Source organism: Panicum virgatum, chromosome 5N (genome assembly GCF_016808335.1).
Source record: "Panicum virgatum strain AP13 chromosome 5N, P.virgatum_v5, whole genome shotgun sequence".
Lineage (NCBI taxonomy): Eukaryota > Viridiplantae > Streptophyta > Magnoliopsida > Poales > Poaceae > Panicum > Panicum virgatum.
The window spans coordinates 2,842,324-2,858,198 of NC_053149.1; the positions used below are offsets into that span (position 1 = coordinate 2,842,324).

Here is a 15,875-nt window from a genome sequence, read left to right on the forward strand (position 1 = left end):
ATAAGCCGACAGAGCACTGCAGCAGCTTACACTGACTGGCTCATGGCCTCATGCTACGTTTGAGAAATCTACAATCCTATATTCCAAACGTAGTCATACAATTCCTTACCAAAGGAATGGAAACCTTCAAAAATTCCTATGAAAAACCTTTGATACAAACAAAGCCTTAGTATCTAGCATGACACCACTCCTTCCAGAAGTAGCTAGTAGCACCTAGGGCTGGAAAAAAAGCTCGCGGCTCGAAGCTCGGCTCGGGCTCGGAGCAGCTCGGCTCGGCTCGGAGCGGCTCGCGAGCCTAGAACGAGCCGAGCCGAGCCCAGCTTTCTGGCTCGCCAAAATAGCGAGCCGAGCCGAGCCGGCTCGCTGCGGCTCGCGAGCGGCTCGCGAGCTGGGCCCATCGCAGGCCAGCAGGCCCATCCGCCCAGCACCCAGCCTCCTGCCTTCCATTCCCCGCCGACTGCCCCCCCTACGCGTCACCGCCAGCCGGCTTCCACTCCCCCGCCGCCCGCCGCCACTAGGCGCCTGCCGGCTGCCGCGCGCCCGCGCCCAAGCCCCAGGCCCCCGCCGACCGCCCCCCTGCCGGTCCCCGCCGGCCGCCGCCCTCCCCTCCGCCTCGGCTGCCACCCCACCCGCACGGCGCCGCACGCCCCTGTGTCCGCGAGGCCTCCGGGCTCCGAGTTCACCGGCGAGGCTGCGCCGCCCCCGAGTCCACAAGCGCCGGCGAGGTCCCCCACTGCCCCAGCCCCCAGCCTGGAAGGGAAGAGAAGCGAAGCGATTGGCAGATGGCTTCCGCGCGCCCGGGCCGGCGGTGAATCTGGAGGAGGGGCAGCGGCGGCGGCTCGAGAGGGGCGGCGGCGGCCCGTGGGCGGAGCGGCGGCGGTAGCGCGTGGGAGGAGCGGCGGCGGCGCACGGGAAGGGCGGCGGCTGGCACGAGCAGGGGTGGAAGAAACGGTGCGGCCATGCGGGATTGGGTCGGGGGAGAGGACGCGGGGGTGCCGGGGGTAGGCGCACGGCCGCCGGCTGTGCTGGATGCGCCGGCTCGCGAGCCTTGTTCGAGCCGAGCCGAGCCAACTTTTCTAGCTCGCAATTTGACCGAGCCGAGCCTGGCTCGGCTCGCTCACCCACCGAGCCGCACCGAGCCGAGCCGAGCCGGGCTCGGCTCGGCTCGTTTCCAGCCCTAGTAGCACCTACAGCACAGGCCCCCCAAGCACACCTACTTTTGGCAGATTTAGTTGGCAAAATTCTTCAGAGTTTGATGTTTTAGCTGGCATTGACGCAAACAAACCGTTGGAGTTTCGGTGCGGCTAAAAGCTGGCGTGGAATTTTCCTTTGTTTTCAGAGGCTTTTCTTCGTGAAGTACGTACGTTGCAAACTTGTGGTCATGAAAAAATACATTACGTAGTAGCAGATGCCATTCTGTTAAACTTGTGCCAAACTGGCACATTTGTAATAGCCCCTCTCTGTTTCAAGAAACAGCTGGTTCTGACTGAAGAATGCAGGTACTTTCTGGAGTTGGTATAAACTGTCAGCTAGGCTCTGAGGCTGTGTGTCAAATCATTTAGTTTTGCACAATCGTTTTCTTGTGCATTGTTGTCGGGTGCCACAATTAGGGACACCCTAATTGGAGTACTAAAACCACTTTCGAAAACACAAACACATGTTAAGGCAACTGGGCCCACGAAGGCCCCCGGCCTCCTTCCAAATACGGAAGAGAGGAAAGGACTCAAAGAAGCCCAGCATGTGGCCCATTCGCACCCCTCTCAGGCCCACCGGACAATCTCCGCCTCGCTCGAGGGCTCCCCTCGGGACCCTCGATCGCGCAAACGCATCTCCGCCTCGCTCGAGGACAGCGGACCTGCCCTCGAGCGGGTGACCAATCTCCGCCTCGCTCGAGGGTAGCGGATCTACCCTCGAGTGGGTCACTCATCTCCGCCTCGCTCGAGGACAGCGGACCTGCCCTCGAGCGGGTGGCCAATCTCCGCATCGCTCGAGGCCGTCTCTCGGCACAAGGGACAAACAGCCCCGCCGCCCAACCAACCGCCGTACGAAGGCATTAAAGGCCAGCTACTCCGCCACGGCTCAAAGGACGGGCGGCGTCAAACTGCCACTCCCACAGTGGAGGTGGCCGGCGTCCCGTCCACCGACCCCGGTCACCGCTCCGCCACCCCGGTCGCTGTAGCAACACAGTGGGCATTTAACGCGGGACAAGATAGGCTGCCGCCGCCCCCGTTACTGTTCTGCCGACATCAACCATCCGAACTCACCTCCCGCTGGGGAAGGGGTCTGGCGATGGCACGTGCCCTTCTGACAGGGGCACTCTGCATGCGCGGGCGGGACCCCGGACCCCCCTCTTGTGGGGTCCGGGACTTCCACGCGCCCCCGGACCTTCTAGTGCGCACGCTCGCACCCCGACCAGGGGGGTCCGGGACCGTTCCACGTCATTACTACCGCTGGGACACTGCGAGACGATCAGCACAATCTTCGCAGGGCCAAGGACGGAGCCCAGGACGACAGCGACGCGCGCCGCCTTCCCACAGTACACTTTCTACAGTGTTCGACCACTATACCCGCGATTCGGGGGAAGACGACGACTTCCGCGCGCCCTACACTCATGTACACCGCCCCTCCTTACAACTATAAAAGAAGGGGGTGGGCTTCCTTTTGGGCAGGCTGATCGACTCTCTCCAATCGAAGGTTGGCAGCAGGTTCTCCGGTTTTTCTCCCTCAGAAAGGCCTCAGCACTACTGAGCACTCACCTCAACCGACTCCACTCCTAGCAGAGACTTGGGAGCTTCCCTCCCTCTCTCGCTTTGCTTGTATCCCCTACTACAAGCACTCCGGGTGCAAGATAATACAGTGCCCTCGCACACCCCCTTTGCTGGACGTACGGCCCCGCGGCCGGAACCAGGATAAAATCGTGCGTTACTGTGTTGCCTCTTGCATCATCATCTGGGACGAGGAAACACGCAGCATTTACTAGTTGGGACTCAGGCCCCTCGGGTCGGAACACCGACAGTTGGCGCGCCAGGTAGGGGACGCTGCGTGACTTTTTCTCTCTTTTTCCCACTTGATCTCCAGGAATGGCGAGCAGATCGAACCCATACCCTATGGGTGTTTCGGATCCGTTTCCAGCGGGACGCGCGATCTCGTTCGGGAGTCTCGAGTTCAGGACAACCGGCAACGATTACCTCATGCAGCTCCTCTCCTCCGAACGCAACCTCATCACTCCGACTTCGCCAGCCCGGCGCAACAGGCGCTCGGGTCAGCGTTCGCGACAAGCACGCGCGGAGCGGCGTCGTACGGCACGCCACAGCTCCCCCACGTGGGTCGAGGCTGGCGTGTCGCAACTCAGCATCACGGCCAATGGGGCAACCGTTTCGCCATCGCGTGCCTCGGCGTCATCTGCGCCGGCGCCATCGCCTGCGGCAACACTAGTGCCTCCCGGGGGGACTCGACTTCGGCGTCGCCCTTCCCCTTCGGGATGCGCAACGCTGCCGCCCACGCCTCGTCAACCATCGCTGACTTCATCGAGCGTGGGGATCTACCGGGTCATCATCTTCGGTCGATTCGCAGCCCCATCGCGTCATTTCCTGACGAATCCTACCCCGAGACGGCGAGCTCGATCGCCGACGACATCGACTTCTTCATGACCAACTTCGTAGCCGAGGAGGCCGAGGACTACTCCGGGGCCCGCGACCCCGACGCTCTCCACGCGTTCCAGCTGGCGACGGCCTATTGCCTCACCTGCTCCGAAGACTCCAGCGAGGGGGATTTCGATCCTTCCCGGGAGTGCTTCATGGTGGACCTTGCGGACGAGCAAAATGACAACGCCCCAGGCAACGACGGGGAAGGCGGGGCGGACGTACGGGCAAAGCAATCGGTGGTCCCGCCTGCGGCCCCTTCTTCGTCAAGTTCGGCGGCGCGACAAGCTCAACTGGCGCAGCTCAACGAGCTTCGAGCCAAGCTCGACGAGCAGCGTCAACAAACCCAGGAGCTACGTGCCGCACTCGAGCAGCAGCGTGCCGTGCCTGGTGCACACGCCCAGGCGGCGGGACGTGTTGCCCGGGAGCGCATCCTGGCCGACGACAACGTCGACAAATCTCCGGAACTGAAGACGGCGGGCGAGAAGCTCATCGCTGCGGCTTACCTACTCCAAGCTATGCCCGAGCCATCGACACCTTCGGGCCGCAACCTGCGCCGCGAGGCACAGGAGCTCATCGAGCAAGCTGCCGTTCAGCAGGCCGAGAGTTCTGCGTCTCGCATGCGCTCGAAGGCCCCGGAGCAGTGTGATGGGACTGCGCACCAGGACCGTGAGGTCTCCGTGCACACACCCCCAGCGGCGAAGGGCAAAGCAGCCGTAGCGCCCGGCGCGAGGGCACCCTCGGTGCACGAGCGCATCGGAAGAGTTCCCGTAAGGGAGCGAATCCGTGACACTCGCGGGCACGCTGGCGACGGCGACGCCCGCAACGTCATCGACGGCAGGAGGTACACCCCTCGACGGGGTGGACGCTTCGACCCCGAGCACGACAGGGGTGAGTCACCAGAGCCTCCGGGCACCCGGGTGTTCAGCTGGGAGATTCGAACCGCGCCTTTTCCCCCGCGCTTCCGACAACCCAACACCCTCGTCAAATACTCGGGCGAGACTGATCCTGCAGTCTGGCTTAACGACTACCGCCTAGCATGCCAGCTAGGCGGCGCGACGGAGGACGCGGCCATCATCCGCAACCTTCCTCTCCATCTTGCTGATGCCACACGAACGTGGCTCGAGCACCTGCCTGCGGATCAGATCCACAACTGGGCCGATTTGGTCCACATCTTCGTGGGCAATTTCCAGGGCACGTATGTTCGCCCTGGGAACTCTTGGGACCTCAAAGGGTGTCGCCAAAAGCCCCGCGAGTCCCTGCGTGACTACGTGCGACACTTCTCCAAGCAGTGCACCGAGCTCCCCAGCGTCACCCACGTCGAGGTCATTAACGCTTTCCTCGAGGGTACGACGTGCAGGAACTTGGTGCATGAGCTTGCGAGAAGCCGACCCGTTAACACCAATGAGTTGTTCGACGCTGCCACCAACTATGCCGCCGACGAGGAAGCGGTTGGTGCCATCTTCGACGACAAATCGAGCAAGCGCAAAGACGATGCGCCCGCGGAGGGCGGCAGCGTCAAGGCCAATGCCCCCGCCAAGAAACTGAAGATGGGGAAGAAGGGAAAGAAGCCGGTCCCACCAAGCCAGCACGGGTCGAGACAGGCAGAGGACTCCGAGGAGGCCTTTGTAGCTGTCCCAGACCGCAAGGGACCTCGAGGCCCCCCTCGAGGCGGTGGTGGCCAGTTCGACGACATGCTTAAGAAGCCGTGTCCTTACCACAAGGGCCCGGTCAACCATACCCTCGAGCAGTGCGAGATGCTCAAGAAATACTACAACCGCGTCGCGCATCGCGACGAGGACAAGAAGAAGGATGCTGACGACAAAGGTGGAGATGACGAGTTCCCCCCAGTGGAGAACGCCTTCTTCATCTTTGGAGGAACAACGACGAATATGACTTCTCGGCAGCGCAAGCGTGAGCGCCGCGAAGTCTTTTCCGTTACCAAAGCCACGCCATCCTATCTCGACTGGTCGAAGGATACCATCGCCTTTGGCCGCGAGGACCACCCCGACTACGTCCCGCATCCGGGACGGTATCCGCTCGTTGTCGATCCCATCATCGGCAACACTCGCTTCTCCAAGGTGCTCATGGACGGAGGCAGCAGCCTCAACATCATGTACGCCCCTACCTTGGAGCTCATGGGGATCGGACAGGACAAGCTTCGCCCCAGCAAGTCGCCATTCCATGGCGTTGCGCCGGGGAAGCGAGTCCAACCCCTCGGCCAGATCGATCTGCCTGTATGCTTCGGCACAGCAGCCAACTTCCGCAAGGAGGTTCTCACTTTCGAGGTGGTGGGATTTCGAGGGTCCTATCATGCCATCCTTGGTCGTCCTTGCTACGCCAAGTTTATGGCTGTCCCCAACTACACCTACCTCAAGCTCAAAATGCCGGGTCCGAAGGGCGTCATCACCATCGGCTCTTCGTTCGAGCACGCCTACGAGTGCGACATCGAGTGCGTTGAGCGCGCGGAAGCTCAAGCGGAGGACGAGGCCCTCGCAGCCACCCTCGACAAAATGGCGAGCGAGGCCTTAGACTCCACGCACCGACACGCCGGGAGCTTCGAGCCCGCCGAGGGCATCAAGAAAGTACCCCTCGACCCAAGCCACTCCGACGACAAGGTGTTGCAGATCAGCGCCACCCTCGACGACAAATAGGAAGTGGTGCTCGTCGATTTCCTCCGCGCCAACGCAGATATCTTTGCGTGGAGCCCCTCGGACATGCCTGGCATACCGAGGGAGGTCGCCGAGCACTCTCTTGATGTCCGACCCAACTCCAAGCCGGTGAAGCAGCGCCTAAGACGCTTCGACGAGCTCAAGCGCCGGGCGATCGGCGAGGAGTTGCAGAAACTTCTGGCGGCCGGATTCATCAAAGAGGTATTTCATCCCGAGTGGCTAGCTAATCCAGTATTAGTGAAGAAAAAGAGTGGAAACTGGAGGATGTGTGTGGACTACACTAGTCTAAATAAGACATGTCCGAAGGTTCCCTTTCCCTTGCCACGAATTGATCAGATTGTAGATACTACTGCGGGATGTGAGCTCTTATCCTTTCTTGATGCTTACTCCGGTTACCACCAAATCAAGATGAAAGAGTCCGACCAGCTCGCGACTTCTTTTATCACACCTTTTGGCATGTACTGCTACGTTACGATGCCCTTTGGCCTCAGAAACGCCGGAGCTACCTATCAACGGTGTATGCTCCACGTTTTCGGAGACCATCTCGGGCGGAGCGTAGAGGCATATGTCGATGACATTGTTGTAAAATCCAGGAAGGCGGACAACCTGGTTGCCGATCTCAGGATCGCATTCGATTGCCTACGGGCCAAAGGGGTAAAACTTAACCCCGAGAAGTGCGTATTCGGGGTGCCTCGAGGCATGCTCTTGGGTTTCATTGTCTCCCAGCGGGGCATCGAACCCAACCCTGACAAAGTCTCGGCCATCACTCGGATGGGACCGATCCGAGATTTAAAGGGGGTACAGAGGGTCATGGGATGCCTAGCGTCCCTTAGCCGTTTCATCTCGCGTCTTGGCGAGAAAGGTTTACCCCTGTATCGACTCTTGAGGAAAACCGAGCACTTCACGTGGACCCCCGAAGCTCAAGAAGCCCTCGAAAGGCTGAAGGCATCGCTCACTCATGCTCCCATTCTTACGCCACCTACGGACGGCGAGCCCCTCTATCTGTACGTAGCTGCGACGACCCAAGTGGTTAGCGTGGTGATCGTGGTTGAAAGACAAGAGGAGGGTCAGGCTCTGCCCGTCCAGCGGCCGGTGTACTATATCAGCGAGGTGTTGTCCGAAACCAAGACACGCTATCCGCAGATTCAGAAGCTGCTCTACGCAGTAGTGCTAGCTCGACGCAAGTTGCGCCACTACTTCGAGGCTCACCCCGTCACCGTTGTCTCGTCTTTCCCCTTGGGAGAGATAGCCCGCAACCGGGAAGCCGAGGGTAGAATTGCCAAATGGTCTATGGAGCTGATGGGAGAGACCCTCGCCTACGCCCCCCGCAGAGCGATCAAGTCCCAAATCTTGGCCGACTTCGTGGCTGAGTGGACGGACACTCAGCTACCCCCATCACAAATCCAGGGCGAATGCTGGATTATGTACTTCGACGGGTCGGTGATGAAAATTGGCGCCGGTGCCGGCCTCCTATTCATCTCACCCCTCGGAGAACACATACGGTATGTGATCCGCTTGCATTTCCCTGCTTCGAACAATATGACGGAGTATGAGGCCCTCCTCGGTGGCCTCCGCATCGCCATCGAGCTCGGCGTCAAACGCCTCGACGCGCGCGGTGACTCTCAGCTTGTCGTCGACCAAGTAATGAAAGAGTCCAGCTGTCACGACCCGAAGATGGAGGCATACTGCAACGCGGTGCGCCGCCTCGAAGACAAATTCGACGGACTCGAGCTCAATCATGTCCTGCGCAAGTACAACGAGGATGCCGACGAACTGGCCAAGATAGCCTCGGGGCGGACCACTGTCCCCCCGAATATCTTCGCCCGCGACATCGCCAAGCCCTCCGCCGAATTCAAGGACCCGCCGGAGCCGGGCCCCTCGTCCACCGGGTCCCCCGGCGGGAACCCCACGGCGGACGGGGTCGAGCCCATGGACATTGACTTTGGGACCACCTCCGCGGACGAGGCCGAAGCAATGGAAGTCGACGAGGCCCCCATCTCGCGAGACTGGCGCGTCCAGTACCTTGACTGGATGATTCGAGGGATCTTACCCTCGAACCGTGCTCAGGCACGGCGCCTCGCCAGGAGAGCCAAGTCCTTCGCTCTAATCGACAATGAGCTACACAAGCGCAGTCCCTCGGGCGTCTTGCAGCGATGCATCCCCCTCCCCGAGGGCAAGGAGCTGATCCGCGACATCCATGCTGGCATCTGCGGCCATCACGCCGCGCCACGTACCCTCGTGGGCAACGCGTTTCGGCAAGGATTTTACTGGCCCACCGCGGTCGCCGACGCCACCGACGTCGTGCGGACCTGCGAGGGTTGCCAGTTCTACGCTCGAAAAACACATCTTCCGGCCCATGCTCTGCAGACCATCCCCATCACGTGGCCGTTCGCCGTGTGGGGGCTGGACCTTGTCGGTCCGCTGAAGAAGGCGCCCGGGGGCTTCACCCACTTGCTGGTGGCGGTCGACAAGTTCTCCAAATGGATCGAGGCTCGACCCATCGGCAAGATCAAATCCGAGCAAGCAGTCCAATTCTTCACCGACATCGTCTTCAGGTTCGGGGTCCCGAACTCGATCATCACCGACAACGGCACCCAGTTCACAGGCAAGAAGTTCTTGGCGTTCTGTGACAGTTTCCACATACGTGTGGACTGGTCGGCTGTGGCACACCCACAGACGAACGGGCAAGTGGAGCGTGCCAACGGCATGATCCTCCAAGGACTAAAGCCAAGAATCTTCAACAAGCTGAACAAGTTCGGCCGGAGGTGGCTCACGGAGCTACCCTCGGTCATCTGGAGCCTGAGGACGACCCCGAGCAGAGCCACGGGCTTTTCTCCGTTCTTCCTGGTCTATGGTGCCGAGGCTATCCTCCCCACTGACTTGGAGTACGGATCGCCGAGGCTCAAGGCATATCAAGAGCAACGAAACCAGCGAGCTCGCGAAGACTCGCTGGACCAAGTGGACGAGGCTCGAGACATGGCGCTCCTCCACTCTGCGCGCTACCAGCAGTCCTTGCGAAGGTATCAAGCGCAGAGGGTCCGGCGCCGAGACCTCAACGAAGGGGACTTGGTGCTAAGGCTTCGACAAGACAACAGGGGCCGCCACAAGCTCTCACCTCCATGGGAAGGACCGTACATAATCGCCAAGGTGCTCAAGCCCGGCACGTACAAGCTGGCCAACGAAAAAGGCGAAGTCCTCACCAACGCTTGGAATATACAACAGCTACGTCGCTTTTATCCTTAGCATTTCAAGCTATTTGTATATTGTTCGTACTCGCATTTTCAATTTCCCGAAATAATAAGGAAGTACGTTTTACTTATTGCTTTTTGGGAACATTCTCGACCCTCGAGGGCTCGGGCGTGCACGAACATCGAGGTACGCTCGGCTTTACCCTCGGCAAAGCCGAGCCTCCCTCGGGGGCTACTACGGGGGGGGGACCCCGAATGTCCCCAAAAAGTCGCCAATGTTTTTTCGAAATATTTCCGTCTCGACCCTAAGCTTCTCGTATCCTTGGAAAAAACGGACGCGAGGCGTAAGCAACTACGGTACGGGGCTGGCCGAGTCGTGGGGCCGCCTACGCCTCCGGGATACGGCACCCCCCTCACCACCCTACGCCTACGTTGCTTATGAACGCGAACTTCCTTGCAGATGTTTATCTAAGTCGCATACGAAGAACACGGAAGTAAAGTAAAGAAACACAGGCTCGAACACACGAGGCCTCGACAGGCCACACATTCAAATTATGAAATAAAATTTCATATATTCATAGGATACGATTACAAAGAGCGACTGTGATAAACACTATTCTATTTACAATGGGCTTCGAGGCCCAACTTTCCTACAGGCTACCATCCCCCCCTGCGGGTCTTCAGGGGCGTCGAATTCAGCGATGGGACGGATGTCTGCCTCGAGCTTCTCGGCGAGGACGGTGGCAAACTCCTCCGCGGCTGCGTCAGCTTCATCCATAATGACCGACGCGGCGTCCGCATCCGCATCATCGGGAACGACGTACCCCGACGACACCCTCTGGAGATCCATGAGGTAATGCGTCGAGGCCATGGCGAGAGCCCGCAGGACACCGAGGCGGAAGGTACTCTTGGCGTGTTCGGCAATCCGGCCACCTAGCGCGCGCAGGCGGCTGATCACCGAACTGCCCGAGACGGTGCCCTCCCCCTCGAGCTCTTGACACACGCTCACGGCGGTCTGCTCCAGCTCAGCAAACTCCATCTGTGCCGCCGTGAGCGCGGTGTGGACCGCTTCCTTCACCGCGGTCTCATCCGCCACCTTTTGCCTCAGCTCTGAGCAAAGGAAATCGACAGACATTAGCCACGAAAGAAAGCAAATCGACAAAAAATCGAAGGTACTCACCCGCCATGTTCTTTTGCGCCTCCTCCCTCTGGGTACGGGCGGCCTCCTCGAGCAAGGACAAGGAGGCTTCTTTTTCCTTAAGGCTAGCCCCCATGTTCTGGAGGGCCACCTCCCTCTCTTCGAGGGCCACACCCTGTTCCTGGAGGGTCCCGGCGAGCGCAACCACGGCCACCTCTTTGTGTAGGAGCTCGGCTTTCTGCTGCTCAATAGTGGCGTTGAGGCGTTGCAGCTCGGCGCTCTGCGCCTCAGCCTCCCGAGCTCTTTCCTCGAGCATCGTCCGAAGGTGCTGCAGCTCGGCAGCTCGCGCCTCGGCTTCCCGGGCCTTCTGCTCTGCCATCGCCCTCTGGGCGTTCCGCTCATCGGTGACCCGCACCAGTTCCTCCTCCAGCGCCCGCTGACGCGCCCCCAGATCGGCCATTTTTGTATTGGCGTCGATGTTTTTGAGCACCAGCTCGGCGTTGTGTTGCCCGAGCTGGCTCATCTGGGAGTACAGCCGGTTCATCTCGACGCTCTTTTGGCGTGAGATTTCCCTCAGCTGCTGCAAAGGGGGAGGGCGTGGGTGAGGACGCGTAAAAGCTAAAACCGAATTCGAGCAATTTCCGGGGGGAAATACTTACCTGGCTGACCTGGTAATCCGCATTCTGATGGAGCTGATAGGCGTGGTCGAGGGCCTGCAAGATCTCGCGCCCAACGCCCATCTGCTTGTTCCAGGCCTCCTCCTCCTCCTGCTCCTTGCGAAGGAACTCCGAGGGGACACCGGACGGGACGAATACCCCGAGGTGGCTCCCCTCGGACGCCCCCGCTTCGAGCGCGCCCGCGCTAGCCGACGCGAACTCGGCGATGTGTGCAGCGGCCCTCGCCGCAGCCGCGGGGTCGATATCCATCGAATCCCCGTACTCCTCGCTGCTGTCCGGTAGCTCCACCACCGCCGTCGCACCCTCCTGCGCCGTGGGCACGGGCACTATCGCGGCGGTACCCTCGTCTCGGGCCTCGGTGGGCTCCGAGATGGGGGCTCCTTCTACCGCTGGCGCCTCTTGCGCCATTTCTTCTGCGAGACCCTCGCCCTCGGCCCTCGAAGGCTCGAAGACGGGGGTCTCCTCCGCAGTTTGGCCGGCAGGGTGCTCCTGTGCGCCCCCGCCAGTTTCTCCTCCTATGTCCGGCCGGGCGGCGATATCTGCGTCGCCCTGACCGGCCTCAACATCAATGACCGCTTGGGCGGCGCCACCGGCACCGCCCTGGCCGGTCTCCTCGGCGTCGGCCGCTTGAGCAGCCGCCTCGGCGCCACGGTGGCCGGCGTCACTCTGACCGGCGTCACCCTCCTTCTCCCGGGCTTGCTGCGCCGCCTGGGCCCCTCCGGCCACTGCCTCCCGTAGCCTAGCGGCCGCCGCCTCGAGATCCAAGGCGGGCGGGGGCTGCGGCGCCGTGTGCAGAGTGCTACGAGCCCCGGTCTTGAGAGCCTTGGCCGGGGCAAGCCGCACTGCGTCCTTGGGAACGGCCCCGGGGCTGGAAATCAAGAGACGCGAGTTGAGCAGGATCGAGAAACCCACCAGATACGCAACAAAAAATGAAATCCAAAATACTTACCCATATCGAGCACTCATGCTCCGCTTCCTCGTGGCGCTCCTTCGAGCCAGAGCCATCGAGCCGTCCCTCGAAGACTGCCCCGACGGCGCCCCCCTCGTGTCGGCCCGGCAGCTCGAGGCTGCCAGCACGGACGACTCTTCTCCCGCCGCAGCCTCGGTGCCACGGATCCGCACCTGGGGCGCGGGCGTCTCCTCGGCGGCCGCCGACGGGGATGACTCCCGCGCTGCAGCCTCGAGGGAGGGGTTCGCCAATGACCCCTCTGCGGCCCTCAGCTCCTCTGGCGCCACGGTCGTTCCCTCTTCATCATCCCACAGGTAGAACGGTGGGGGGCTCGCGCCCTCCCCGTCCCCCCTCGGAGCATGGTCCTCGGCGTCCGAGGCCTCCTCCTCGTCCTCCTCCGAGGACTCAGGTGTGGCGGGCTGCGGCTTCCCCTCCGCCCGAGCGAGCTGGCGCGCCTTGTCATGCGCCGCCTTCCTTTTCCTCTTCCTCTCGGCCTTTGCCTCCGCCGCGTCCTTCCGCCTCTTCATCTTCTCCGCGTGGAGGCGATTGATCAGGCGCTGTTCTGGGACCGGGGGCCTCGAGGTGCCGCATCTCAAACCCTGTACAACACACCCGAGATGGGGTCAGGAAAGGGGAACTACACGATGCACGACGAGTTCGAAGCCTAAACTCACCAGGGAAATATACCCCGGCTCGGGGCGCATCTTGATCCTCCAAAGATCCGCGGGATCTTGGGGAAACTCCGCCACTGCATACTTCGCCCTCCGGGCGGCGTTGGTGTGAGAGAGAAGCTTGCTCGACGTCCTCGAGCCCTCGACCTTGCTCCCGGGGATGAGCCGGTAAATCGGCAGGGCCCTCTCCACAAGAGGGATCACCCTCTGCCGGTGAAAGTTCGCGATGACGTCCGCCGCTGTCAATCCCTTCCTCGCCAAACGCGCCAGCGCATCGGTGAGGCCCTCGAGCCTGGCTTGTTGGGCTGGGGGCGAAACCCCCCAGTCCCACTTCGCCGGACGCTCCCGAAGAACCTTGTTAGTAAACGCCGGGAGCGCGCCACTGAAGTTTCGAAGGTAGAACCACCCTCGGCTCCACCCGGAGTTGTTTGTCGTCATCTTGCTTGTGATGTAAAGGTTCCGCCGGTTCGGGCGGACGTGGAGCGTCAAGCCACCGGCGCGCGCGAACCGCCTTGGCTGGTTCCGCGCGTTCTCGACGAAGAGCTCACCGTGGAACAGGTGGATCCAGAGATCCCAGTGGACGTCGATGCCGAGGTACCCCTCGCAGACGGCGACGAAGACCGCCGCCTGCGAGATGGAGTTGGGGCTGAAATTGTGCAGCTCCACTCCGTAGTACTCGCACAGCGCCCTCATAAACTTGCTGGCGGGGACGCCGAAGCCCCGTTCGTGGAGGCGCACGAAGCTCACGACGTAGCCCTGCGGGGGCTTCGGCTCAGACTTGTCCGGGTGCGGGGAAATCCACGACGGCGCCCCCGTGTCGGAGTTCCGCGGCAGCAGCCGTTCGGCGACCAGCTGCTCCAGCACCGCGACGGTGGCGGAGGACTTCCCCCATGGCAAGGGCTCCTGGATGTCCGACATCTCCGAGAGTCGAGGGGGGATGGAAAAAGGAAGACTCCGAAATGGCTAAGTCTCTCTCTCCCTCTTTCTCCTTTCCCCTTCTCGCTCTTGGCTACGGGTTCAGAAAGCAACGGAGGCGGAGAAGGCGAAGGCAAAGGCAAAGCGGGACGAAGGCAAATGGCCAGGTGAACCCAAAACATCCCTTTCTTCTCCGTATTTATTTACCACGGGGGGCGCACCCACAGCCACGGCCCAAATCTACCGCATTCAATACGGTAGATTTTGCTATCACTGACGGGTGGGCCCCACGACCGCGAAGTTTCCCACGCGCACACGCGGCGATAAGTGTGGCACGATAACCGGCGGGCGCGACGCGACTGTTGTGTTATCCCATCCGTCAGCCGCCGCCCACGCCGCTCCGTCTGCCCGAGGCGGACGCCTGAAAAGGCGCGCCCACGCTGTGCCGCCCGAATCGGGCCACGTCGCCCGCTACCGGCGGAAGACCCGCGCGCGCGTGGCTCGCGGCTCTGCGACGTTTTCAGACCATGACGGAATATTCCTTCATAGGGTCTCTTTACCCTCGAAGGAATCGCATTTCGAGGCCTTACTGATTAGGGGGTCAAAGCCTGGCCCTTCAGGGGGTTCAACAGGCGCCCCAGATCACCAGAGTCAGGGACTGCAGGGATGTGCCGTACAAGCTACCCTCGAACGCGGAGTTCAAGACATCCTACGCAGTGTTCAAGGCCAGTCGAGGGTGCCTAGAACGGGGATCCCATCGAGGGAGAGCATCGAGCCCTCGAACCCTACCGAATGGGTTCGAGCCCCGCCTAGCGAACCCTCGCGAGCGCTTTATGAGACGTGTCTATGGACCACGAGCCGACCCCTATCGAACAGGGCACGGACGTCCACTTGAACAACCCGCTAATAGCTCACTGAAGCAGCCATAGCTCGCGGCCCGGGCATGGGTAGCATGGTGCGCTTCACCCCTCCTCCCTGCGGAAGGGCGACGAGGGTCGTAATTGAAGTCGAGGGTTTCCCCTGAACGCCTTCACACGGGCCTAGGCTCGGGGGCTCCTCGCACACCACAGTTCAAAACCACACCCTCGAATAAATCGACAACCATCACTTATGAAGCTCCACGCGTAAACCGAACCCACCGCTATTAGCGTACGTCCCCCTAACGGCTAAAGCTGAACGCCAGATCGTCGTACCAGCACTAAGAGTGCCGAGGCCGGCTGAAAAAGTGTCGATGCCGGCTGAAAAAGACGCTGGACGGCCATCCCAGTAGAGCTACCCAGCGGGACAACGTTTATAGCCCTTGGACGAGCACAAACTCTCCTCCAAGGCCTCGGGGGCTACACCCGCGGGTGCGCTGACACGCCCCCGCGAAGGTGACTTCACACATATTCGAGGGTCGTGACTCTCTATACACCCCTATACCCTCGGTAATCCTCCCCGCAGAGGAGAAAGGTGACTTTATTGCTCAAATGCAAGTAAAGATTACAAAGGGTCACCGGCGCGAAGCCATCGAAAGATACAAACACATTGCCACCTACGTGGCAATTTTCCCTGTCTTGGGGAGGAGCGAGCGACGAAGAAAGGCACCAAGCCCCTAGCTGACGCAGCGGCGAGGCTGCTAGGGATGCGAGAAGCGGCCCCCAGACCTCACGGGTCCAGCGGGACGCTCTCCTCGCAAGCCTTCTTCTAGCGTCTCTTCCACCGAAGACCACGTGGGGGGTCAAGCTGGCGGACAGCGCCCTCCGCACCGTCTCCCCGAGAGCAACCTTGTCGCCGGGGGGGACGATGCAAAAAACAGCCGCCAGACCTGGCGCCAGCGCCCCGGTCAGGCGTCTCCATCCCCCTTCAGGCTAGGGGACATCGCAGGAGCAGGACCCCACGGGCCCAATGCTCTTCTGCTGATCCCACTGAAGCTGAGGGATGGTACGCACGCCCACTCCGGTCTTCCCCAACCGCTCGCAAGCATTCTTCTAGCGCCAAAAGCCTAAAAAAGCCAGGCCACCCCATCTGGGGGCCGGTCGCAA

At 61.3% G+C, this 15,875-nt stretch overlaps 1 protein-coding gene across 1 annotated transcript; it reads left to right on the forward strand.

The window, feature by feature from the left end:
* The first annotated feature begins 5,728 nt into the window (after positions 1-5,728).
* On the forward strand, positions 5,729-6,295 carry LOC120672097. The gene has a single exon (XM_039952391.1). The coding sequence runs from the start codon at positions 5,729-5,731 to the stop codon at positions 6,293-6,295; it is 567 nt and encodes a 188-aa protein (XP_039808325.1).
* Positions 6,296-15,875: the final 9,580 nt, after the last annotated feature.

Excerpts from the sequence above, each read along its gene's own strand:
- LOC120672097 (XM_039952391.1), top strand. The coding sequence starts at position 5,729 with ATGGACGGAGGCAGCAGCCTCAACATCATGTACGCCCCTACCTTGGAG.